Source organism: Alternaria ethzedia (assembly GCF_023757985.1).
Source record: "Alternaria ethzedia strain BMP 0044 chromosome Unknown scaffold_4, whole genome shotgun sequence".
NCBI lineage: Eukaryota > Fungi > Ascomycota > Dothideomycetes > Pleosporales > Pleosporaceae > Alternaria > Alternaria ethzedia.
In genome coordinates, this window is record NW_026056197.1 from 611,449 (window position 1) to 634,757 (window position 23,309).

Below are 23,309 nucleotides of genomic sequence, written 5' to 3' on the forward strand. Positions count from 1 at the left end.
ACAGAGAAGGTGGGCGCTTTTTGGCTTAAGAGGTCGGCCACAAAAAATCTCAGCAGTGTGCTAGTGCCAAAAGCACGCTAGTTCAAATGCGCCCACGGCTCCCACCTTAGGTCCGCCTTCACTTCCACTGGCTCGCCTCAGTGTCAGCCTATGACTCTGTTCATTGTCCCTTGGTTTGCCTCCTAGACCACTTGCAGCCCTGAAAGCGTCTGCGCTGAGCAAACACCAAGCATCGTGCCCGGTCCATCTTTGACATGGCGCCCGGCATTCTGGACCACCCCGGCATTGCCACTGTCGAATCACGACCTTCGAAAAGAGTCAAGACTTCTGTGGCGACTGAAGTCGAGAGCGACGACGATGATGTGGCGGTGGCGGCAATCGCAGTCCCCTCGCATCCTCTGGGTATCAAGCCGGCCGGCAACGCGTATACTGCGTCCGAGAATATCAAATCGAGATGCGGACTGTTCGCCAGCTTACCCGATGAACTACTGAGCCACATCTTTGAGTCATTCGAAGCTGATGTTCTGATACGCTTGGGAAGTACATGCCGCGCTTTGTATGCCTTTACGAGGTTGGACGAATTATGGCGGGCTTTGTTCGTAAGGTGAGTACCACGGTTGCTATACACAACATGTTGCATTCCCCATCTTTTTCGTATACAGTCATTCCCACGTTTCCAGTCATCGTCCAGTCATGTAAAAGGTCAGGCGGTGTATGCGAAGGAAGGCGTTCCTTGTAAACTCTCTTAGGTCGGTATGACTGTGCCTGCACGCCTAACCGCGCCTCGGCCGTGGAAGTGCAGGACACCATCGTTTCAGAGCGTTCTGTGTTTCCCTGGGATGAAGTCTTAGATCGTTGCTCAGGTTTTTTGTGTGTAAATTCGTGGTATATACGAAACTGCATTTTCCCAACGGAATAGAGCGTTGCTTCTACTTTATACCAAGCTCAACATGCATCACTCGTTTGCTTGCGTTGAAAATACCAGACAATCACGAACGCTAACAATCAAACAGCTCCCCAGCTGAAGACTTTGAGTGGCGTGGAACCTGGCGAGCAACCTACCTGAAGATCCCAAGAGAGCACGTCACTTCAATATCATGCACCAACCTCTTCTCAGACACTCTTTATCGACCATTTCAGTGCGCCCACACAGAACTAAACTCCTACGCGGTCAAAATTCCGAAACAAAATGAGATAGCCCGACTATCAGATCTGACTTACGCAGAGTACGCGGAAACCTGGGTGGACAAGCCCTTTGTGCTCACTACACCCGTCAAGCAATGGCCTGTATACGGTACCTGGACGCCAGAGTACCTCCTCGAGAAATTCCCAGGAACTAAATTCCGCGCGGAAGCAGTAGACTGGCCCATGAAGAAGTACATGTCCTACATGCACGACAACGCCGACGAGTCACCCCTGTACCTGTTCGATCGCGCATTCGCCGAGAAGACCGGTGTAGACATCACAGCGGCACCACATTCCAAAGAAGCCGCATACTGGAGCCCAACATGTTTCGGCGACGATCTCTTCAGTGTCCTAGGTGAACACCGACCAGACTGCCGATGGATGATCATGGGTCCCAAGCGCAGCGGCTCTACGTTCCACAAGGATCCAAACGCAACTTCGGCATGGAACGCAGTCTTGACAGGCAGCAAGTACTGGCTCATGTTCCCCGCCGGCCCAGGTATCGAACCTCCACCCGGCGTCATCGTCAGCGACGATCAATCTGAGATCACCTCTCCACTCAGCATCGCAGAGTACATGCTCACTTTCCATGAACTCGCCCGCCAAACGCCCGGCTGCAAAGAAGGCATCTGCTACGCTGGTGAAGTACTCCATGTACCGTCCGGCTGGTTCCACCTAGTGCTCAATCTCGAAGACAGCCTCGCTTTGACGCAGAACTTTGTACCCCGCAAGAAATTGCCGGATGTACTAGGCTTCCTGCGTGACCAGCGCGGCGAAGTAAGCGGGTTCAAGGAAGATGTTTGTGATCGCGCCTATGAGCTTTTCGTGGAGCGACTTCAGGAACAGCATCCCGAGTTGCTGGAGGAGGGCCTCGACGAGTTGGAAAGGAAAGGGAAGAAGGGGAAGGGCAAGTGGGAGCAGCTGACGAAGGGAGACGAGGAGGAAGAAGTCAGAGGGTTTAGCTTTGGCTTTGGTGGGGATGACGATGATGCCGACATTCCATGAGCGTTGGAGTGATTGTAGTAACAGCAATTCCGCATTTTGCTCGAATACACATAGTGTTCAACAGCTCCACAAGTAGTGAATCGTTTTCTAATCGTGACATTCATACATTGCTATTTGCAAGCCATCTCTCGTGGGTATCATCTAATCGTTAGGTCGTATCATACATCGTAATCGCAGCGTCATATCTCATCCTCCCCGATCTGCGCCAGCTCACTTTGCGTGGTTGATGATCTCAGCGTACATGTCCTCAGGTATCTTGCCGGCGAAGCTCATAGCCACGGCGACAATCTTCTGAGCGTTAAGACCAGGCAGGTTACGTAGGATCGTATTGGGGCTATGAATACGTCAGTCTTGCTCCGAATATGTGTGGAGATTGTACTCACCTCGGGCTGTTCAAGATATCCCCACGGATCAGAACCAACTGAGCCACAATGCACAGAATGTTCAGATGAGGTCCATATGCGAAGAGGAAGTCCCAGAGCTGTAGCACCTCTGGCAACGGGGGTGTGCACGCGCACATGGTGAGGACGGATGCGAAAGCGTAGATCTTGGCTTCCATGTGGTGTGCCATAAGATGGCCGTACAGCTTAGGGTCGACGACCTCTAGCACCCTATCCACCAACGCGAGACCTTTGTGCACACCCTCCATCGATCCTCTCACATAGCCCGGACACTCGTATGTAATGAGCCGTTCGAAGCCCGTGAAAGCCTCGACTTCACTCCTCGCCGCGTACAGAAACGGCCCACAGAGCACATTCATGCCCTGCACGTAACCAATCTGCTCCGCATCGTTCGTAGTCGACGCCTCTGTACGCGTACCCGCAGTGAGGGAATGCCGCGACATCATGGAGGTATCTGGGCTACCGCCGAACTCGGATAGTGTTGGTGGGGACTGCCAGCCATTGACGCGTGCTTCGTGCGCATCGTTCAGCCTCCACGCGACCGCGTTGAGCACACGCGTAATGCTATTCTGAGTGACGCGTCGTCGGAAGAGGGGATCTCCCTGGAAGGTGCGGAAGGTATCGTTTTGGATTTTGGCGTGCGCAGGAGAGGCGCCTTGACGGACGAGATCGAGGTATACGTCGGTGCGGAGAGGAGGCGCGTTGAGTAGGATGAGCCAGATGTATATGCGCAGCTCGGACTGGACCGGTAGAAATTAGTATACGGAATTCATTGAGCGATTCTAGATTGCGCCCATGCGCAGTATGATCGCATGGGGTAGTGTGGAGAACATACCATGCCCTCGCTGTTGGCGGGAATGCCTTCGGTCAAGATTGTGTAGCGCAATTCTTGGAGACCCTCCTCTGGATTACTCGCAGAGGCTCCTTTGAGCAGCAGCATATCCAGATTCGTCATTTTGGTGAATTGGCTATGAAGGGGTTGGATTCGCTCACTATTCGAAACTCTGGTTGGGGTCTCCGCATGGCGGTCTGCACTGACGCCTTGGCGCTGGACCTAGGAATTGTCCCGCGTCATCCGAAGGCGCTCACTCCACTATCCTCAACACATACGCTGCATCGAGATTTGTGTGCCTTTCTTCACTCCTAGATCGGTTTGGAGCTGATCCTGTATCTTTAGGATTCCTACCACTATTTCATTTCTCCCTCCAACAAAACACTTCTGAATTCGCATGACAGTCTGTGACCCGCCACAGTAATGTCTTCTCATACCATTGTTTGCCCGTACTTATGTTGGCAGCAATCTTGATCATGAAGCTACCGCCAGAAACAGAATACAACCGCAGCGAGTATAAGCGCGACACCAAATACATCGCAGGATATCTTCTGAAGAGTTCACTGAAATGCGGTTTTGTACCGACACCTTCCAACAACTCCAAGGATTATGAGGTTGCAGAACGCGACTTTGAGCCAATGGCGAGGTGTATCGCGGAAAACTCCAAGAAAACACCCATACCATCATTCATACTCACCATCCTTGTTCGAGCTATTCGGTTCAGGCGAGAAGTGACGGCCTGGTATCGACTCAAAAGTTGCGACCCAGATGCGGATCAGCAGCATGATGCTTTCGTTTCGCGCCTTCAAAGAACACTAGATATCTTGCGACCGTATACACCCAAGCCGGAGAATAAGCAGACAAACGCAACACCGGCGTCTTCGAGGACAACCGCATTGGAGGTAGAGTTTGCCAAATTGGACTTACAGGACACGACCGAAGATGACGAGGAAGATACCGAGCCGCCCATTGTTGTGGGAGATCTGCCATCTGTCCCATCAGTGGAGATCAATCTGAACGATGAGAGTTTGGAAGAAAACTTCTTCCTTGATATCATAACTTTCTTGAAGGAGATGCAGTCTATCCGGAACTATGTCTTGAAACGCTGGGCGGGCGGGTCTGATATCACGACCAAAGCGTTTGTTACCAATACAGCGATCAACATCGTGCGACAGAAAGAATACGAGTTTGACCAAAGTCTATCACGCCCTCGTCAGTATCCCGTGGACAAATACCCTGTTTGGTGCCTACCTGCTTTACTCCTTCATCGGGCCAATAAGAGGAAGAAACTAGGGCATACGCGACCCCTCGAGCCGTTCATCAAACCTTCTCCTATGGCCATTACATTGACCGTCTTGGGTCAACATTCTTCGCTTTGCTTCTATCCTGTGTACAATGGTCTCAAGAAGCTTCTCCACGACGTCAAGAGCGCTCCTCGAGCGCGGCCCAGAGCAGAGTTCTTGTTTCACAATCTCAGACGGCAGTATGAGGATTTGGTCATGCATCCAAACTTTTTCGATGCGCGGGACATGGCTTCAGCGATTTACGTTATGGATGAACAGCCGACATATTTACGGTTCCTCCCAGAAGATGAAGTCACACGTGGTATCCGACATATGTTCAGAGTACGGAAAATACCCTTCTGGGTTACCTTTGCTATGCAGATTCTACTCGACATTAACGACCTCCCCGAGGGTTCTGTGGGAAACCCGTACAATGATCTACGACGAGAAGTGACAAAGACCTCGATCATTCTTCAGGAGATCAAGACGCATCCTAATAGACTTGTCGATGTTCATAGAGAGGGGGACTTTAAAGCATTCGAGCGTCTCGTGACTAGCCTCAAAGCGATACTTTTCGAAGATGGAGTTACCGAAATGCTACAAGGAGCTATAGAGGATATACCGCAAAGCAAACTACTGGGCTGCAGCGACGGAGCTGTCTATTACCTACAAGAAGCTGTGGAAGGGATGTCATTTACAGACGACGATCTCGTTCCATTGGTGTCTTTGGTTTACGAGAAAGGCCTGTTCTGGCGCCGCCATCACCTTAGATGTGGCGTCCTCATATACGTGCTAAGACTTTACGTGCGTAAGTTCACAATACGTCACGACGAGGACTATTATCACGTACTCAGCGTTGCTCATCTGTACAACATATGCCGCAATCTGTTCCCTGATGCTCCGCACTTTCCTGATATGGAGTTCTTCATCCAACGACAGGATCTGGAAAGGTTTTTCTACGGAAAGATTCCCCAGGATATCGACGAAGCTCAGAGGCAACTTGAACTCGTCATGCGGGGTGCAACTGATGCAATTGGCGGCCACTCGTACCGTACGATTAGCAAGATCGGGAAACGCCTCATGCAGAGCAGATGTATTCGCAGTCCTTCCGATACGGATGCTGTGTTAGGAAATCGATTCGATTTTCGCGAACATCCATTGCTTCCGAAGGAAGCCGACGAGTCGACTCGTCACTTCCTAAACAGCTTTCGCGATAAGAAGCAAGAAAATGAGCGAATAAAGCTGTTCAACTGGCCAGATGATGCACGTACTCCCGATGGCTCGACTTACCATAGGCTGTACTTCCACGAATTTGATAACACGTGGGATCCGCTTCCAGCCTTGCGGTCGGTCATGTTATGGCTCGAAGCGGATGTCGTTAATCTCAACTTCTGCACGCCGAAGTTTGTCCTCCTCTGTACCGACATCCTTTTGGAGATTCTTGAGATGTTTCGGAACGACCCTGTTTTCGAGAAAGACTTTAAAAAGGGATCAGTGAATGCATCCACCTTGGCGCCAGATGTCGCTCTTCGCCTTCTGACACTCACCGCCAACGAGACTAAACTACGCCAACGACAGCCAGGTCTCCCAGCGAAGAGAATGGATCAGCTCCGCGAAGTCTACAACATTATGCAAAAGCACTACCTGCGACCTGTGAGAACCAAGCCAGGCGAAAAGACCTGGGCTGGCGATGTCTGCATTGCGAACCTAGTCAACACGGAAAAGGAACCTCAGATCGGCGAGTATTGGAGTGCAGTGAACTTTTTCAGTGGCCGCGACATATTCGGGCACCCTGGGCGCAACATTGACCCAGATAATTTGGGGCCTGCTGCTGCTGAGAATTTGTACAAGAATTGGGACTTCGGCGGGAGTAAAGAGGAGAGCAGGATGTTCAACGCCCTCTCTAGGTTCCACGCCGGGCCCGGTTCGAACGTTATCGTGAGGAGAGCTATGGAGGGGCGCTACTGATAGCCTTTCGTAGGCACGCCGAACAAATCACTTCTTCGAGGCCGGGTGCTAGGGACAAGTGGTAGGGTGGTTAACAAGCATGCACCATTCTATCAAATCAGTATCGCCTCTACTGCACGGGCTTCATGTTCACATTGTCAATAAGGGGTGTCATTGTGGTGAAAAAGAGAATATCATTGAATGATCTCGCTATATAAGGAATGTCGTATCGTCATGATGTGTATCCCACCTGCCTCTAGAACGCCTTGAGAAATTATGTACAAATAGGAAAGCAACGCCTAAAACCTTCAACCCTCTTCTATCTTCTCCTGGTGGACGATGTCGATGTCTTCTTGTCATCCCTCCTCGTACTTGTACTTGTCGCCTTGGGCGCTGAAGTTATCGTCGGAGAGGAAGAAGCAACTCCAGCAGCAGCTATAGACGGTGGTGTAGAACTTGTCTGCAACGTCGTAGAGGAAGCAGCGTCTGTGGCAGACGAGGACGATGATGAAGAAGAAGAAGAAGCTGGTCGAGTGCTGGTGACTAGCGTGCTTGGTCCCTTGCCTCCGTTGGCCCAGTATTCTACAAGCGCCTGCTCAACCTTTTCAGGTTCTGTGTAAGCCTCTAGAGCCTCAAGCTCAGCGCACTTCTCATCGATGTGCTCGTCGTCGTATTTATTGATATCCTTGGAGCGGTACTTCTCCTCCATCGGGTCAATGAACTTGGTTGTCTCGGGGTAGCCGAAGTTGGCAAGGCTGGTGACGTTGAAAGCAGCCATCATGTCGTGGTCCTCGTGGATGAGGTTGTGGCAGTGGAACATGTATACACCATCGTATGGGGCGTAGCGGGCGATGACGGTGACCTTCTCGTTGGTACCAAGTAATACGACGTCCTTCAAAGCTTCTCGTTCGTAGGGCAGAACGCTTCGTTTACCTCCGGTGCGGCTCAGGATCTGGAAGTCGACGAGATGGATGTGGACGGGATGGCTCCAGCCGCCGGATGAATTCTCAAGCTCCCAGACTTCGACAGCGCCGCGCTGGGGCTTTGCGAGGATGCGGTTGTTGACGTCGGCAAAGGTGACGCCGTTGACGGTCCATTCTCCGCCAGTGCGTCCAAATTTGAAGCTCCTATCGATGCCACTCTTCTTGGGCGGGAAAGGTACTGTACGCAGGGAGCCTGGGAGAGGGCCGTTGCCGGCGGTGCTGGAGACGGAGGAACCCACGACGAATCGCATGACTTTGTCAGTGCTGTTGTAGTCCTCGTCTGCTTGTACGTCGCGCGCATTCTTCATCGTTACGTTCTTTCCGGAATATGCGCTGAAGTCGACGACAATCTCCCAGCGTTCAGCCATTGAGATCTCAAGGTTGTCAGTCGGCACAGGCTTGGACATGAGACCAGTGTCTGCAGCGATGACATTGAATGGAACCTTCTTGGCTGAAGGGTCCTCAAGAGTGAGCTTGAAGGCACGGCTGATGGCTGTGTTGAGCACCCTGAAGCGGTATTTGCGTGGCTCCACCTTCATGTAAGGCCATGGTTGGCCGTTGACGTGGATGACGTCGCCCCAGAGAGAAACGGTCTCACTTGCTGGATCAAAAAGCGTGCCGTCACTGTTGTACTGCTTTGAGGCCAGTGCCAGAGGCACATCGTATGAGCCCGAAGGAAGTTTTAATTCATCCTCAGCAGGGTCATGGAGGATGTAGAAGCCCGCTTGTCCGAAGTAGGCGTTCTCCGCAGTGTGATGAATGGCATGGTCGTGGTACCACAAAGTTCGCGCACTCTGCTTGTTGGGGTAGTCTAGAACTATTAGCATTCATGTGGCATAATGCCAGTGACAGCCGGTGCTCACAATAGTCCTTGTATTGTCCGTTCTTGGTAGTGTCCTCAGCCCATCCATCGAAAGGTGCTCGGCTGTATGAACCATGAAGATGCACCGAAAGGTCCTTAGGGCCGTGGTTCTTGAATCGAACAATGGCTTCACGACCTTTGGTCATGCGGAAAGTGGGACCAGGTGATACTCCATCGTATCCAACAAGGTTGGCAGGCTTAAGCCCAGGGTAGACTTGTTGTGTGAATGGCTTCACATCGACCTCGTAGAAGTCAATCTCATTCCCTGTCGTCTTGTTTCGGTAGGTGTACGACTTGGCCTTATCCTGGGGGATAGGAAGCGGGTTCTGAAAAATCTGCTTGTAGACTGGGCTGAGCCACTCGTCGTCGCCAGCAAGTGCTTGCGATGCCAAGAGGGCTGTGATTCCAATGGAAAGATAGTTCTTCATGGCGTAGTGAAGGCGGATGAAGAACAGGAGATGAGCAGATATGCGTGAATTGGGCTGATGCTCTGTTGTACACTGGCGTCTTGGAACACTTTATACATCCCCATCTCATGGTATACAGGAGTTAAAAGGTCTCGAATACGCCTGCTTCATGGTATCCGGCCAGACCCCCGTTCCCACCATCCCTCATCGTGGCAAGTGTACTCCCACAAGAATGGGATGTGAAGTCTAGGGCCGGCAGGAGACGCCATTCGGCGTTCTCGCTACTGTTGCCTGAGTGTGTCGATATTCACCATATCGTAGTCTGCTTCAAGCCACTGCCTGGAAAGGCCGAGAATATGGGATCCATGCCTAGACATGGCTTGAGAGGCTTGGTATGAGCAAGAGCTAGGCGATGAGCGAAAGCTGATGAGTCTTGGCGACCAGTAGGATGACTAGCCCATGCTGATGGAACAACATGAGAGACTACTCCATTTACAAGTGCGGGATGAATTCGATCAGTATCTCCGAATGGTGCATATGAGTAGGTGATGCTGAACTCAATCTTGACTCATCTGAATCTTCTCGACCACGAGAATCCCAGGTCTTCCCTGCTCTTCACCACGACCACGTGACGGATATCAGTAGGCAAAGTGAGCAACGAACGAGTTGCAGAGTCTGTTTCGGGAAGACCGACAGTCTCAACTCGGAAAGGTGTAGTCAGGAAGGTCTTTGTTTACGGATGGCGCTCTACATGCCTAGACGACGGCTGGGTACGAGCGGTCAACACGATTCAGGCCCTCCATGAGAACTTTCGTAGCAGTCTCGCCCTGCTAGGGCTGAACATTGTTGCCAGCGTGTGAGCTGTGAGGCGCTAATTGCTAGTGCATCGTGGTACGCGAGAGACCGGTCAACTTGGCCAGGCTTGTTTGGGAGTCCCGTAGATCCAGGAATAGCAGTTCCGCGTCCGGGGGACTGCTGGCCAGTGTGCCGGTGCTGTGTGTGTGTGTGTTCATCGCAAGCGGAGAAGGTTGAAGGGAGGCTGCGGAAAGGGAGGTCTGGACTGTGACCAAGCTGCGATCGGCGCTAAGCTAGCGCCCGTCGGCCTTGGCGTGGAGAGCGCTCAGCCTGTCAATCGAAGCCCTCCAAGCCACCACGCCTCTCCACAGCTTAACCTCAGCTACCCCGTAATGCAGCATCAGCGCGGAATTCATGCATGCCGAATGCACGGCTCGTGTCTTCCCTTTCCATTACACAGCTTCACATTGGTCAAGTCGTACCATCGCGTGTACAAGCTCCAAATCCCTTCCCGTCACGATCCGCCAAAACAATTGCGTCGCCGAACTGGAGTTGACCCAAGAAACAAAACAAAAAGCATGTGAGAGCGATGAGTGTTTGTTTCTGTCGATGGCCTTGCGCGCAATGTCAAACCTCAACGCTTGATCCCATGTTCTTACTATGACCTCCACGTAGGACCACGCAACGATCATTGCCTGGAACAGCTGTCGCACCACGTTGAGATCAGAACATGGTGGAACGAGAAGACCCCCACTCTGGCCCGATCGCGGACTAACAGTAGCAAGATCATGCAATTGCTATATCAGAGTGGAGTCTGTCCTTCACACCTACTTCGCAATTGATTCCGAGCTAAGCTCGACCATGGCACAGCGTCGGAAAATATCTAGCATAGGAAAATCCCCGCTAATTCGATACCCCGCTTACCCCTGCGAGACCACCCCGCGACGGCACTTGGACACGCGAGAAGGGTGATACTAAATCGGGGGCCCTGTTCACCAGCAGACCCCTGTCAGCAGTATCGCCTCTGATGTCTCTCCACACCTTCGTACAAACCGCTGTCAACTTTCCAATAGACTCGTGGCATGCAAATGTTGACACTGCATGGGAAAATTCCACGTCGTCTCTGCTACCATCGTGTTGCTTCGCTGTCTTCACAATGGCGCCGCCATTTTCTCAAGTCCGATAAGCTGAGGCTGTCAGTGTGCAGTAGCGAAGGACTAGATGGGACTTCTGCGGCACTTTTCCATTCTGGTCTCACCGATGCTGTTCGAGAATGTCGCCTCGTTCAATAATGGCTTGCAGATTGCCAAGTCCGCTCAGCAAGACGCGAAAGCTTGGCCTTTGCTAGACCCATGGAAATACGACGAGCCTCAGCTGTGGCTCCCGCTGCTACTGCAATGTCGTGTCCGGTGACCTGGTAAGCCGTCGTTGCTACCGCGTTGCTCTACCTCGGCCTTGTGGCAGGCAACAGTCGGAGTCCGTTTTCGAAAACTTCGCCTACTTGCGGACGAACGATATCATGACAATGAGTTTACTGTCTGTTCACATGTCAGACCTTTGCTCTCGAGAACTTGAGAGGAACGCCGTCGCGAGACTAGAATATCTTTTCAGGCCTGCCCGCACATACGTTATTTGCAAACTTTTCAGCGCTCAGCCGTGTCTTCGCTCATCCAGAACCGAAAGCTTGTTTCTATCGCACGACTAACGTAAAGAATAACCCAGCGGAAGCCTCGGTTGGAGCATGAGAAGGTCATTGATGCGTACCAAGTACCCTAGCGATAGCTTGTCATGGTTTGTTGAGGTGAGATCTCATGATGTACTCATCATTGCTATGCATGTCGACTACGTGCCATCAATCACTACGAATGCCTATGATGCGTTCCAGATCTTTCGAGAAGACCCCCAATTAGGCTTTCTGACAACTCTGTCGAGGTCGGCGAGACAGTGTCTGGGTAGCTCTGCAATCGAACATGACCAATCGCCACCACATTCCTGATAGCGCGCACCCAAGACCTTTCCCGCGATCATGAACACGAGGCCACGATGTGCGGGAAGAAGCGGATTCCGCCATTGCTTTTGCGATGCCTCGCTAGTCTTGCCCGTTTCCATTCCGCCAAGGAGCCGACATAAGAGAAAACACTCTATGCGATGAGTCAAAATCCCAAAGCCGTTTGTTGTTCTCACCGACCAGAGGACGTTCGCAGTATCAACTCCTTGGGATCTCGCGTTGTCCAGAACCTTTTCATTGCCGAGCTGTCATCGAAGTCCTTGTACGTTACACGCACACTAGGAAGCTTCCGTTCCATAGTTTTGGTGAAGTTCACTCTGGATTCCTCGATATATTCGCTCTCATACTGGGTTGGCTCAACCTCTTCAGCTTCCTCGTCGTCTTCGTTATCAGAATCCGCAAAGAACCCCGTAGCGGACAATAGTAAATCCACATGCGTTAGATTCTCGAAAGCACGGAGCGTGGGACGGTATTCACCCGTTTCGTCATCCACATCATCGTCAGTCCCCGGATCTACTATCTGGGCTAGCATGTATAGATCCGAAGGATCGACGCCAATCTGTATGGAGTGTACGAGGCGAATCTTGTGCTTTGGTCCTTCACTATATATTATGTCCCAAAAGAAGGATTCGTAGTCTCGCAGGCAGACGAAAGACCAGGTAAGGAATGGTCCCGCCACACTGATAGCTTCGGTGTAGATTTGTCGGCATACGGTAAGGACGCTGAATGGAGAGTATCGGGAAACCTTGCAAGCGGGTTTTGCAATCCCCGTAAAGGTAAAGGTCCATATGAGATCGCGCAGTTCGCGGGGTAGACGCAGTAGAGGCGATTGAAGCGCATTGCGCTCAACGCACCTTGGTGTCAGTATGTGATACCTTGACGCTGAGCGTAACGAGACTAACGCGGACTTTTGCCAATCAGTTTTTGGCGTGACATCAAAGACTCCATTCTCTGTCTTTGACAAGCCTGGATGAGATTCCGATACCGGCGACATGTTGCAGGATCCTGGGCAGACTTCGATGTTGGGTGTGGAAACGAGAATGATGGAGACATCGGGTTTGTGCTCGCGGCGGTGTGTAGCTCCGTTGATGCGGGGTGATGTCACCCCTCATGACCGACGCTCAGGAATCCACGGGCTCACAACACAACTAAATTTCACGTCCTACCTCCTACGCGCATTGTATGTCGAGCATCGCTGATAATCTAAGACACTAAATGAAGACAGCCGGAAGCCATATCGCAAAGCGTCATTATCTAGGCATAACGCACCCATTGGAAAATTGTGAAGCATACCTACATCCTCCATCAGCATCTCAGCCCACCTGGGCACCCAATGTGACCCAGACAACAAAGGCATTCTCAATCAACCCATAAAAACCTCTCCTTCCCAAACCCCAAACTCGATGCGCCCATCCCCCACCTTGCCCCTCTCCTCCTCAACCCACCCTTCCACCAACATAACAGCATGCCCTCTAACCAGCGTCTCCCCCTCCTCATCAACCAACAAAAGCAGCACCATCCACTCCCCCCTGCCATCCTTCCCAATCAGCGGATGAGAATCCGGCTGCGCCTCCACCCCCGCCCATTTATACAATGACGAATACGGCTTCAGAGCCGGCGGAACAACAGCCTTGAAGCGAGCAAGGAGAGAGTCGTGAAGAGCCCGCGGCACAAATGGAACATCCAAATTCACAGCAACAAGCACAGATTTCGGCGCTGCGCCCATCCGCGAAGCGAGATGCTTTGGTAGACGTTGAAACGGCATCTCACCTTCCCTTCCCAACCCCCCTACTTCTTCGTACACGGCGAATTGGGCATCCACGATATCAAACACCATCTTCTACTCCCCTTCCTCCTCTTCTTCCAGAAACCCAACGCCCACCTCGCCCTCCTCTAAGTTCCTGCTCTTTTCCAGGTTCAGTCTGCGACTGACACCCATGTATGGTTCCGTCTTTAGAAACGCAATGTCATCCATCAGGCACGTGTAGAGGTACTTCGGCATCGCGCTCTTACCACCTTCTCCTTCTTCTTTCTTCTTGTCGTGCGTATGCGTATACCCATCGTCGCCCTCCGGCGCAACGAACCGCAAGTCTTGTGTGACGCGACCGGAACCGGTGTCGGGTATATTGAGCATATCTCTGAAATGGAGTTTCGTCCAGCGGAGGAAAGTGGTGGCATTGGCTGGGGTGGGGTCGTGGAGGCGGGGGTGTACGAGGAGGAGGCCTGGTTTGGGGGGAGCTTGGGGAGGTGGTGAGGGATTCCGGGATGGGAGGGTCATAATTGTGAGTCTTGGATGCTTGCGGTTTGAGATTGCAAAGGGAGGAAAGGTGCTGTTAGTCGGGTCTTTATATGCGTGTCGAGTTCCCGTTCCTTTTATGCTGCGCCTGCCGTTGTGTATCCTCGGACGGTAAGCGCGGAGTTCCGAAGCTGCAGCTGCCAGCTGCATGAATTTCCTGACTGCATACCGAACCTTAACTTTTTCCCGAACGACTAATCTGAGTTGCTGCTTGGCTCCCGAGATGTGCAGTTCGGCTAAAAACGAATTCTGGAGGTGCATGTCGCCAGGGTAGTCAACGTAGATTGCGAGACGACGCACTGCACGCACAACCATCCAACCCATGCGGAGAGGCTTTGTAATTCAAATATTTGATTCGTTTCAAAGAAACTAAGTAGATAGATGTGCACGTCTCAATCGACAAGGCCCTATTCTTACAACGCGGAATTTGACATCGCGCTTCCTCCCCCATAGTCTCAATCCTCTGTTATCCCGTTGCCATTCTCCCAGCTTGACAACACGCTCCAATCTCAGGTATACCGCCAGAAATAAAAGCAAGCAAGCACCGTAACTCCTGTCATCCTGATGCTGATGCCACCACAATGGTAAACGCCAATACCCCAGGCGTTCAAGAAACAATGTGAGCGTCTAACCATGACGCGAGCGAGTCCAACCATTTGTATCCAGGGTCTGCCCTGTCCAAGTCGTCGGATGCCTAATGCGTCGGTTGCCGAGGTAAATGTAGGAAGATTGTACACTTCTCAATCTCGACATCCTCTTTCTTTGCAGTGCCACTCTCAGACTGAACCTTGCGCTCCTTCTCTGCGACAATCTCAACCTCGATACGATTGACGCCAGCTACGAGTTTCGCTTCGAACAGTGGCTCGCCCTTCTTCTTGCCACCCTCGTAGCTGGGACTTGGGCTTGTGCCGTTGATGCCTGCCGTGACAGGAACACGATTCGCTTCGAGTGTCTTATTGCCATTCACAGTGACAAAGAGGCGGTACATCCGGCTTGTAAGCGCGATAGGGACCTTGGGTACAACTTGAATGTAAGAGTTGGATGGTGCGACCACCATCGTGGCACTGTACATGGTTTTTTGTTTGTTCGCCAGGATGCTCGTAGACCATGGCTTCGACGGGTTAAGCGCTGGGTGGGTGTTGAGTGTGATTTTCGGTATTAGTGCTTCGTCGACGCCTGCGTTTGTTAATGGAAGATCTCTTGAATCAGGATTGGTACACTTACTCTTGAGTGGCACCTTTCTGAAACTATCTACGCGGGCTACTGGTGGAGGCGCGTAGTAAGTTGGCGTTTGGAATGAGGGAACGTGATTTCCATTCTGCAGCCCAATACCGTTCGGATGTGGACTGCCGCTTGCCTGGCGAGACACACTCTGTGGAGGGGCCATGCTCGGATGTGGAGTCTGCGCTGGGACGCTGAGTCGGGCAGCCTGGCTATCCGGTGCGGTGCTGGCCGGCCTGATGGCACTCAGGGCAGGGGATTGGACGTCTTGCTTGACACCGTTGACGGCGGGCGGTGATCCTGCGGTTTTGTTCTGGGCGGCAGAGAGTGGTGCAATCGACGAAGCACCACCTCTCGGTCCAGTGAAGGGATTGGCAGGTGCTGTTGGCGTCGCGGCTTTCCCAGGTGGGGCTTGAGATAATCGGTTGCCCACGCTATCGAGAACATGTCGTTGTTGTCGCTGAAGAGCGTCGTTGTCAACAATGACACCGGGCGTCGCAGAATCGCGAGCACTTGGAGTGTTACGCTCTGATCCCGGGCTCGGCTTCAGCTTCAGCTTGAGCTGCTGTTTTGGAGCCGCTGCGGCACTGGACATGTTAAGCTTCAGCTTCGGTTGCGTTGGCTCGCTGACTTTGGATCTGGCTTCTTCGAGTTTCTTGTTGAAGATTTCCTGCGACGGTCAGTACTCAGGTGTGAGAGCATGCAGACAGTAGACGTACTTCAAGCTCGAGCGAGAGGTTGTAGATGTCGCTACCATCTTCGTTGTAGATACGAGCATTCTTCCAAATCAGACTGAAAGCTTCTTCGAAAGCGTCCCAGCTCTTGAACAGTGTATGGCCTGTCGGAGCCTCGCGTCCCACTACTCCGCGAACCTTCTTCTGTATGGCGGCCAGCGACATGGGGTCTTTGATCAGCTGGTAGTAGTCCTTCAAGCTGCGCGACGGGAGGTTCTGGAAGGGTAGGAATATCTGCAGTCCTTGGCTGGAGAGTGTTAGCTGGCTGGTATTAGAGCACGGAGCACGCAACTTACTCTTCATAATCAAGGATCTCCCTCACAATCTGCTCCTGTGCCTGCTGGAATGTCTTGCCTGCATAATCAGCACTATCATCGTCCTCCTCCAGCGCAGCAGACGCCGACTGTCGCAACTTTGACGGTGCTGGTGTAGCCGACGCCGCGATGGCGGCCGCGCGTCGAGGGCGGTCGGCTGTATCTTGCGTGGCAGGTGTATGTGCGTGGGCGGTTCTTGGGGTCGAGGTAACGCGGGGGGAAGGTTTCGACGGGGTGGAGTTGTCTTCGCCTGGGATCGGGGTGGCTGTTGCGACATAGTTGCCGTCACGGTAAGCGGGATTGTGCTTGACCATCCAGTTGGAGGCGGTCTTGCGTAGACGCTCGGCATCTTGGTATATGACGGAGTTCTTGTCGTTGAAGGCCTTTGCGTTGTTGACCAGTCGTTTGCAGTCGCTCTCGACTTGAGCTAGGGACGCGTACTCGCCGTTGTTGAGTTTGTTCTCGATGGTATCAATAGCAATGGGCAGTTTCGTGAATTCGTAGTAGTCGGGCACCTCGGTCTGCATGCAATCGTCAGTGGACCTGGTGTATAGAGGGAGCGCAACGGGGACATACCTTGACGGGGAGAGTGAGGAAGTGGACGGCGATGGGGCGTCCGCTGCAAGTTGTCAGTGGGGGTTCCTAAGTCGGCACACTGTGGAGTATGGAAGCTGCCAGTGCGACAGGCGTCAGGAGGGCGTCACGTACGTCTTGTCCTTGGCCTGCTTCAAGCTGTCGAGGAACTTCAAGCCTGCCGTCGTGGTCGACTCGACCGTCTCAGATCGGGAATTGGGCGTCTCGGCCTGCACGGAAGCGGTCTCCTGTCAGCATTGTTCTCATTGTTGTCTGATCCAATTCCCGCCATGGCTGAGTGCATCGCCGGCGCGCGCGTGGTGTTGAGGATTGATGAGGGGCCGACGGGGTGATGGCCTGGTCGTCGAACCCCCCAGGTGTCGCGCTGGTGGACTAAGGAGCATCCCGCAACGCGCCCATCACGCCTCGTCCATCTCCAGGACACGCCCGACGATGCATCGCCCACCACCACAGCCTGCACGTACCGTCCCTTTTTGTCGCTTCGCAGGGCGCCCGTCGTGGTCGCCCGCTGCAGCACTCGCGGCTTTGCGCTTGGCCGCGCTCTCCATTTCCGGTTGATTCGTGATCGCGTAGTCGGACTGAGTGGTTTGCCGAGCGTCTCGAGGCTTATAGGGATCGTGGCGGCGGTGCAGTGAAATGCGCGTTCCGTCGTCAACCCGGTGGACGCGCCGCAGTGTTCAATCTAGGCTTCCCAGTTTTGCCAAGCCCCCGCGCACGGTCCGCTTGCATCACCAGATGCGTCCTCCACCACACCATGGCTACGGCAAATAGTAAACACTGGAACTTGCAGCATCACGCTTCAAACAATCAAATTCAGCCAATCAAGTGTTTCTAGGTAGTGGGGCCTGGTCGCTATCTTCCAGGGGTATACTTGGGAAACGAGACCTCCGCTAATACTGCAGCAAACTCAACATGTTTGTAGGATTACGCCAGAAACAAGGAAAGTCGTCCAGAACGTCTCTCTCACTTCTGCACCGGCTCCGACGCCTTCTTCTCGAACTCTGCTCGCGCCTCCGCTTCCTTCATCTCGCGCACCTTGGCTAGCACAACTTCCCGGAAGATGGCGCCCTTTGCGATTCTGCTTAGGCGTCCAGGTCCCTTGCCTGTGTCTGCATTCTCCTTGGTTGCCAAACTCTTGTCCTCGGAATGCGATGCAATGGCTTCACCGGCTGCCTCGCGGGCGTTGGCGGGCACGTCTGCCTCGCCTGGTACATCCTCTTCCTCGTCTTCTTGCATCTTGAGCGCTTCGATGCGGTTGGCAAGCTTGACGAGCTCGATGCCGCGCTTGAGACGGGCCTTTGCCGCGTACGCCTTGATCTCTGGCACCAAGTTGTGGTCGGTAGCAGTGCTTCCGCTGAGCCACACGTGTTTGAGGGCAGCCTAGTATTGTTAGTGCATTCCAACAGACCCTGACTGCTTCATCGTACTTCACTGGTTGGTCGCTTGTCTGGGTTGGGCTCTAGCAGCTTCTTGATGAACTCCTTGGCCTCCGGGCTCACTTCCTTCCAGTAGCGCTCGTGGAAGATGACGCGACCGTTCTTGCATTCCTCAATCAGGTCCGCAAGGTTCTCTGACCGGAACGGCGAGTATCCGCACAGCAGTGTGTATGTGATGACGCCCATGGACCACATGTCAACGGGCTTTCCGTGACCCTTCTTGAGCATGACCTCAGGAGCAGCGTATCCGAATGAGCCAGCCATGGTGGTCAGGACTTCGCTCTTCGAGTCGAGCATCTTGGCGATACCGAAATCCGCAAGTACGAGGGAGGAGTTCGCGTCGCGTGTGAGGTACAACAGGTTCTCTGGCTTGAGATCTATTCGGAATTAGCTGCTGTAGTCGCATCCGATCCGAGGCGGAGAATATACCTCTGTGAACGACATTGTTCTTGTGGAGGTAGTTGACTGCATCGAGTACTTGTCGGATTGTCTCAGCGGCGTCCTTTTCTGTGAATTTGCCCTTTTCGCAAATGCGATCGAAGAGCTCTCCACCCGTCGCCAATTGGGTTACAATGTAGTACTTGTCCTGGCAGGTGTCAGCTCCACAGTCCCACAGAAGGGACCCGTATCGCGCGTACCCTTGACTCGAACCAATCGTGGAACTTGACAATGTGAGGGTGCTTCATGCGCTGCAGCATCTCCAACTCATCGTACACCATCTGCTCGTTGCCGCGCACATTCTTCTTCAAGATGATCTTGACAGCGACCTTGCCCTCGGGGCAGTCAGCTTCTCTGACGATACCGTAGGTTCCGGCGCCGAGTGTCTTTCCGAAGCGGTATCGTGATCTGTGAATGGCATGTTCAGTACACGTCGGGGCGCAGGGCAGCAGGATACAGACTTGCGATCATAGCTGTCGGGCTGGCCGTGCAGCTTGTTGAGCATGTTTGTCACTAGACCAGCAGTCAGTCCTGGATATGGCAATGCGCACCGCAGGGAGGGAAGTACAACTCATGATGGGCGAGCTGGTAAGCAGTTATACGACTGCCGCGAGCGTCGTCTCAGGCTGAGGGTGAGATTTGGGGTGCCTATCAGGCGCGTTCAGCTGGTGGTGGGGTGGGTGAGGGGTAAGAAACAACAGTTAGGTAGCAATGCTGTCTTAGGAGCAAAAGGCAAGGCTGCAAAGGAAAGTCGTGAAAAGGAGGCACGGAATTGGACCGGGTCAGCAACAAAGGTCGAGCGTCTTGGAAGGCTTGCTGGAGTAGCACCTAGCCTGGCTGTGGGGCAGGCGCATTCCATGTTCGTGTCCGCCTCGCGGCCTCCAGGGTTTGAGCCTTTGAGGCGCAGCGCCAGCGGATGGCTCAAAACCTAGCAGCAGCTCTCAACGCTTTCTCCATGCCATATTTGTCAGGCTCAATTGAACACAGGTCGATGCTACCACGTACTGTCAGATGAGTGGGCGGACATTGCATACACGTTCTGTTGCAGTATACACGCGTCGGGCAGGCTCAACAGGGACTGTCATCTTGACTCGCGAAGCATAGACATCTCTCTGCTCGCAGCTTCTTAATCATATCCTTAAGAGCCGAACAGTTAATCTCTCTTCTGGTACGAAAGAGGCCGTACTTTTCGTATATTCCCTAATGGTCTGCTCTAGTGTACCGACACCAACGGCCGCTAGACAATGCACAGTTGCATTCGCAGTATGACTCTACTGCAGCTTGAAGACGCGACCATTCCAGTGCTCTCGAAATGCATGCGCCACAGCAGGTAGGGCCCAGTTCATGCCAAGAAGGAACCGCTCGTTTGGTCCCGCAGTCGCAACGCGCGCAGGTTTGCATGTGGAATTCCTACGTCATGCCCTCCCGTCTACATAATCTGGGCCTTGATCGACAAACACCCACCATACCACGCACATCACTTCTTTATTCTGCCAAATCTCCTCTGTAGCAGCACTACACACCAATTTCCTCACAAACTCACACACACAAACGAGCAACCGCACAGTCTCCACTATGGCTATCGGCATCTTCACCATCCTCGCTGGCTTGATCGCCTTGGCCGCCGGCTACTTCTACTTCTTCGGTATCTCCCCGGAGATAAAGCGCAAGATGGAGAAGCAGGCCCTCCAGACCATGGGCGAGAACAAGATGTCCTACATGGCCAAGGGTGAGTCTTTCCATACTCACAAACACCACCCAGCAAACACTGACATCTTCCAGACCAGATCAATAAGATCCCCACCTCCGATCAGGAAGACGTCAAGAACCTCAAGCAGGGCATCAGCAACCTCGCGGGGGGCGCCATGCAGAACCCCATTGGAGAGCAAGCTGGTGAAAGCGCTGATAGACTCACATCTCCGCTCACCGGTCGCTAATGCCTCTTCTTTTGTACAGTCCGAGCGGCGACCCAAGTCTGGGATCAGACCAAGGACGTATCGAAGAAGATCTCGGACCGGTTCCACTAGGAGGTGGTGAAGGCGTGTCTGAGGGCATTGCTCGAATGCCTTCGGGGATGGGTTATCGCATCCAAGGAGACGATTCAGCGAGACGCCCGGAAGTAATTGGAGTAGCGACACGACAGCAGAAGGCGAATGCTGGGCATACCCTCGGTAGGCGTTTGGTGGTTCCTTTGTGGCTCCTCTCACGGTAGCCTTTTCCTTGTATACCGTCCCGTCAGGTTTGGGCAGTACTCTCACGACCGTCATGACTCTCATAACGGCCTCCCATATCCCTAATGAAATCTCTTCCCCGTCGTCTTGATAGACTTGTTCCAATTCCTCATCATCCAACCTGTACCCCACCACTCCACACGAGCCACGCGACACCCTCCCAGCCCAGAACGATCCCCCAGAACACAGCCTGAAACCTCACCTTCCTCGTCTTATGCTGGAAATAGTGCATGCCTGCCAATGCTCCCGGCCACCCTCCCACCATCGCCAGTGTATGCAACGTCACTTCTTTGACTCTCCACTCCAGATTCCGCGCCTGCATCTTATCGTAGCCATAGAAGAGAAACGTCACTCCGCTGATGAAGCCGGCGTAGATGAGCGAGTATACGGGTAGCGCCGCGATGGTGTAGAGGCGGATGAGCGTGACGGTGGGTAGGATGAGGGATGCGGTACCGCAGATGGTTGCGATGGTCAAGGGTCGGTGACGGGGTCGCGCGCGTGGTGGCATACTTGCAGGTGTTGGTGATGGCGTAAGAGGACCCGGGGGCTCGGGCGCATCGTGAGCGGGGAAGGAGCAGTATTGGCGACGTGCTGGTGAGTGATGGGCGAACGCGAGCGAAGCTTTGCCGATGCTCTGTCGATCTCCCGGGCCGTTGGCGGTTTGGTGCTTGGACGGAAGAGGTTTAGTTTTACTGGAGGGCTAGCGTGAGGTGGTCAATTGCCCAGGTGGGCTGCGACTCTTCATCATCAGCCTCCAAGGTTTGCCGTTGGCATACACGACCTCACATGCATGGTGGTGCATTGCGCAATCCAGGAGTGGACATAGGTCTAGCTATCGTTGCTCTGGACAGTATGACCACCTCCGAGATACTACAAATTATCTGGAGAAGCCGCTCTACCCTACCTCACCCCTTCATCAACGCAAGATGAGCCACATGAAGGCCCTTTCGCATTTCAATGGTGTAGGAGATGACGTAACCGCGCTTAAAGTTCGAACTCTACCAGAGCTTTGTTGTCGTACGGCCCGAATTTCCGACCGTCATACGTGTACAACCAATATCGGCTGGAACCCTCTGATGATGAACCTGTCTTTTCCGGGACTCCCACCACATACCTCCTATCAGTATTCCACAAGGCACTGATCTTGTCGGCATATTCCCAATTGCTGCTCAGAAATTCCGCATATTCCGCGTCCTCGTCCTCGTCCGCAGACGGCGAATCACTGTCCCTATCAAGGAGATCTCCGTACGATGGAGCGTCAGTGCCTTCGTTTGCTGGCATTGACTCAAACGGTCCATCGCTCAGCGCGGCAGTTCGCTTGACATCTTCTTCGGAGTTCGCCTTTCTTACCAGTTCTCCCATCTCATTTGTCGGATAGTAAGTGAACTGGCTTTTCAAGTTCTCGATACTTTCCAAAACGTGTCTGTAGTGGTTGTTTGGGTCCGCAGACGGATACTGAATGTTCGCATCAAGGAGATCCCGCAGCCACTGTCATTTGGTCAGTACATCACATTCGGCATCGGGATGAACGTAATCCTTGGTGCGAACTTACAGAGGCTCGTTTGCGTAAGTATTTGGGTGCCTGCGCTGAGTAAGTAAGGTTTTGATGCCGGTGAGGACATATCCTAGTACTGACCCTACTGAGCCCCTCCAACGCCCAACCATAGTGAAGCATGTATTCCAAGGAATCGTCTGGAACTTTCATTGTGCCGCATGTGTATGCACAACCGATCGCACTATCCCACTCAGTAGGATCTTCGTCTACTCCGGCGACTCCATCAAAACAATATCTGATACACTACACCGTGTCAGACTTTGGATGTTACTGAGAAACACAGCCCAATCTCACCTGGCGGGTAGCCTTCTCGCGCAGTACGTCAATGCTGGGTTGGGCTTTCGGAACTTCGATGTCGGGAGTTTGCTGTGAGTCGGGTGCCCGTGCATTGACGGCAACGGCACTGCACAAGACAACACCGAGGATGTTGGTAAGGAGCTTCATGATGAAGGAGTTAGTTTCTAGGTATTAACGGCTGAGCTGTTGTTTAAATAGATGTGAACCCTCTTGACGCGTTCGGGTGCGATCGCTTCAGTGCGGAGAGAACAGAGGTGACATGGTTCCTGAACCCTTGAGTGATGGCTTGATCCATTGAACTCCAAACCCTATCCAATGAGCCATCGTCAAAACGCTCAACATCCTGAAGACGCGCGTCTCCAATCAGCAATCAAACGACAACCATGTGCGAAAGCAGGATACCGTCGCGAGAGAAGGGTTTATATGGCAGGCTTTCGCATGCCTTCCTTTTGTACTGATCGTTGAGCTAGTGCTTTGGGACGCGA

At 53.1% G+C, this 23,309-nt stretch overlaps 11 protein-coding genes across 11 annotated transcripts; 3 read left to right on the forward strand and 8 right to left on the reverse strand.

The window, feature by feature from the left end:
* Positions 1–254: 254 nt before the first annotated feature.
* J4E87_002334 (uncharacterized protein) lies at positions 255–2,190 on the forward strand (the record flags this gene model as incomplete). The annotated part of the gene is made up of 2 exons (XM_049373971.1): positions 255–604; positions 1,014–2,190. The coding sequence occupies 2 exons, from the start codon at positions 255–257 to the stop codon at positions 2,188–2,190; spliced, it is 1,527 nt and encodes a 508-aa protein (XP_049236111.1).
* A 210-nt stretch (positions 2,191–2,400) lies between these two features.
* On the reverse strand, positions 2,401–3,546 carry J4E87_002335 (uncharacterized protein; the record flags this gene model as incomplete). The annotated part of the gene is made up of 3 exons (XM_049373972.1): positions 2,401–2,524; positions 2,574–3,331; positions 3,427–3,546. 3 exons carry the CDS (start codon positions 3,544–3,546, stop codon positions 2,401–2,403), a joined length of 1,002 nt encoding a protein of 333 aa, XP_049236112.1.
* Positions 3,547–3,899: 353 nt separating this feature from the next.
* J4E87_002336 (uncharacterized protein) lies at positions 3,900–6,674 on the forward strand (the record flags this gene model as incomplete). Its single annotated transcript, XM_049373973.1, has 1 exon — positions 3,900–6,674. The coding sequence occupies one exon, from the start codon at positions 3,900–3,902 to the stop codon at positions 6,672–6,674; it is 2,775 nt and encodes a 924-aa protein (XP_049236113.1).
* A 298-nt stretch (positions 6,675–6,972) lies between these two features.
* On the reverse strand, positions 6,973–8,926 carry J4E87_002337 (uncharacterized protein; the record flags this gene model as incomplete). Its single annotated transcript, XM_049373974.1, has 2 exons — positions 6,973–8,447; positions 8,500–8,926. 2 exons carry the CDS (start codon positions 8,924–8,926, stop codon positions 6,973–6,975), a joined length of 1,902 nt encoding a protein of 633 aa, XP_049236114.1.
* Positions 8,927–11,880: 2,954 nt separating this feature from the next.
* J4E87_002338 (uncharacterized protein) lies at positions 11,881–12,702 on the reverse strand (the record flags this gene model as incomplete). Its single annotated transcript, XM_049373975.1, has 1 exon — positions 11,881–12,702. One exon carries the CDS (start codon positions 12,700–12,702, stop codon positions 11,881–11,883), a length of 822 nt encoding a protein of 273 aa, XP_049236115.1.
* An 846-nt stretch (positions 12,703–13,548) lies between these two features.
* Positions 13,549–14,328, reverse strand: J4E87_002339 (uncharacterized protein; the record flags this gene model as incomplete). The annotated part of the gene is made up of 2 exons (XM_049373976.1): positions 13,549–13,931; positions 14,325–14,328. The coding sequence occupies 2 exons, from the start codon at positions 14,326–14,328 to the stop codon at positions 13,549–13,551; spliced, it is 387 nt and encodes a 128-aa protein (XP_049236116.1).
* A 370-nt stretch (positions 14,329–14,698) lies between these two features.
* On the reverse strand, positions 14,699–17,415 carry J4E87_002340 (uncharacterized protein; the record flags this gene model as incomplete). Its single annotated transcript, XM_049373977.1, has 7 exons — positions 14,699–15,180; positions 15,229–15,895; positions 15,945–16,206; positions 16,256–16,794; positions 16,850–16,892; positions 16,982–17,076; positions 17,332–17,415. The coding sequence occupies 7 exons, from the start codon at positions 17,413–17,415 to the stop codon at positions 14,699–14,701; spliced, it is 2,172 nt and encodes a 723-aa protein (XP_049236117.1).
* Positions 17,416–17,830: 415 nt separating this feature from the next.
* J4E87_002341 (uncharacterized protein) lies at positions 17,831–19,316 on the reverse strand (the record flags this gene model as incomplete). The annotated part of the gene is made up of 6 exons (XM_049373978.1): positions 17,831–18,247; positions 18,295–18,680; positions 18,733–18,889; positions 18,942–19,149; positions 19,203–19,254; positions 19,310–19,316. The coding sequence occupies 6 exons, from the start codon at positions 19,314–19,316 to the stop codon at positions 17,831–17,833; spliced, it is 1,227 nt and encodes a 408-aa protein (XP_049236118.1).
* A 1,000-nt stretch (positions 19,317–20,316) lies between these two features.
* On the forward strand, positions 20,317–20,678 carry J4E87_002342 (uncharacterized protein; the record flags this gene model as incomplete). The annotated part of the gene is made up of 2 exons (XM_049373979.1): positions 20,317–20,470; positions 20,524–20,678. The coding sequence occupies 2 exons, from the start codon at positions 20,317–20,319 to the stop codon at positions 20,676–20,678; spliced, it is 309 nt and encodes a 102-aa protein (XP_049236119.1).
* Positions 20,679–21,084: 406 nt separating this feature from the next.
* Positions 21,085–21,764, reverse strand: J4E87_002343 (uncharacterized protein; the record flags this gene model as incomplete). The annotated part of the gene is made up of 2 exons (XM_049373980.1): positions 21,085–21,672; positions 21,759–21,764. 2 exons carry the CDS (start codon positions 21,762–21,764, stop codon positions 21,085–21,087), a joined length of 594 nt encoding a protein of 197 aa, XP_049236120.1.
* Positions 21,765–21,956: 192 nt separating this feature from the next.
* Positions 21,957–22,971, reverse strand: J4E87_002344 (uncharacterized protein; the record flags this gene model as incomplete). The annotated part of the gene is made up of 4 exons (XM_049373981.1): positions 21,957–22,460; positions 22,525–22,554; positions 22,609–22,770; positions 22,822–22,971. The coding sequence occupies 4 exons, from the start codon at positions 22,969–22,971 to the stop codon at positions 21,957–21,959; spliced, it is 846 nt and encodes a 281-aa protein (XP_049236121.1).
* Positions 22,972–23,309: the final 338 nt, after the last annotated feature.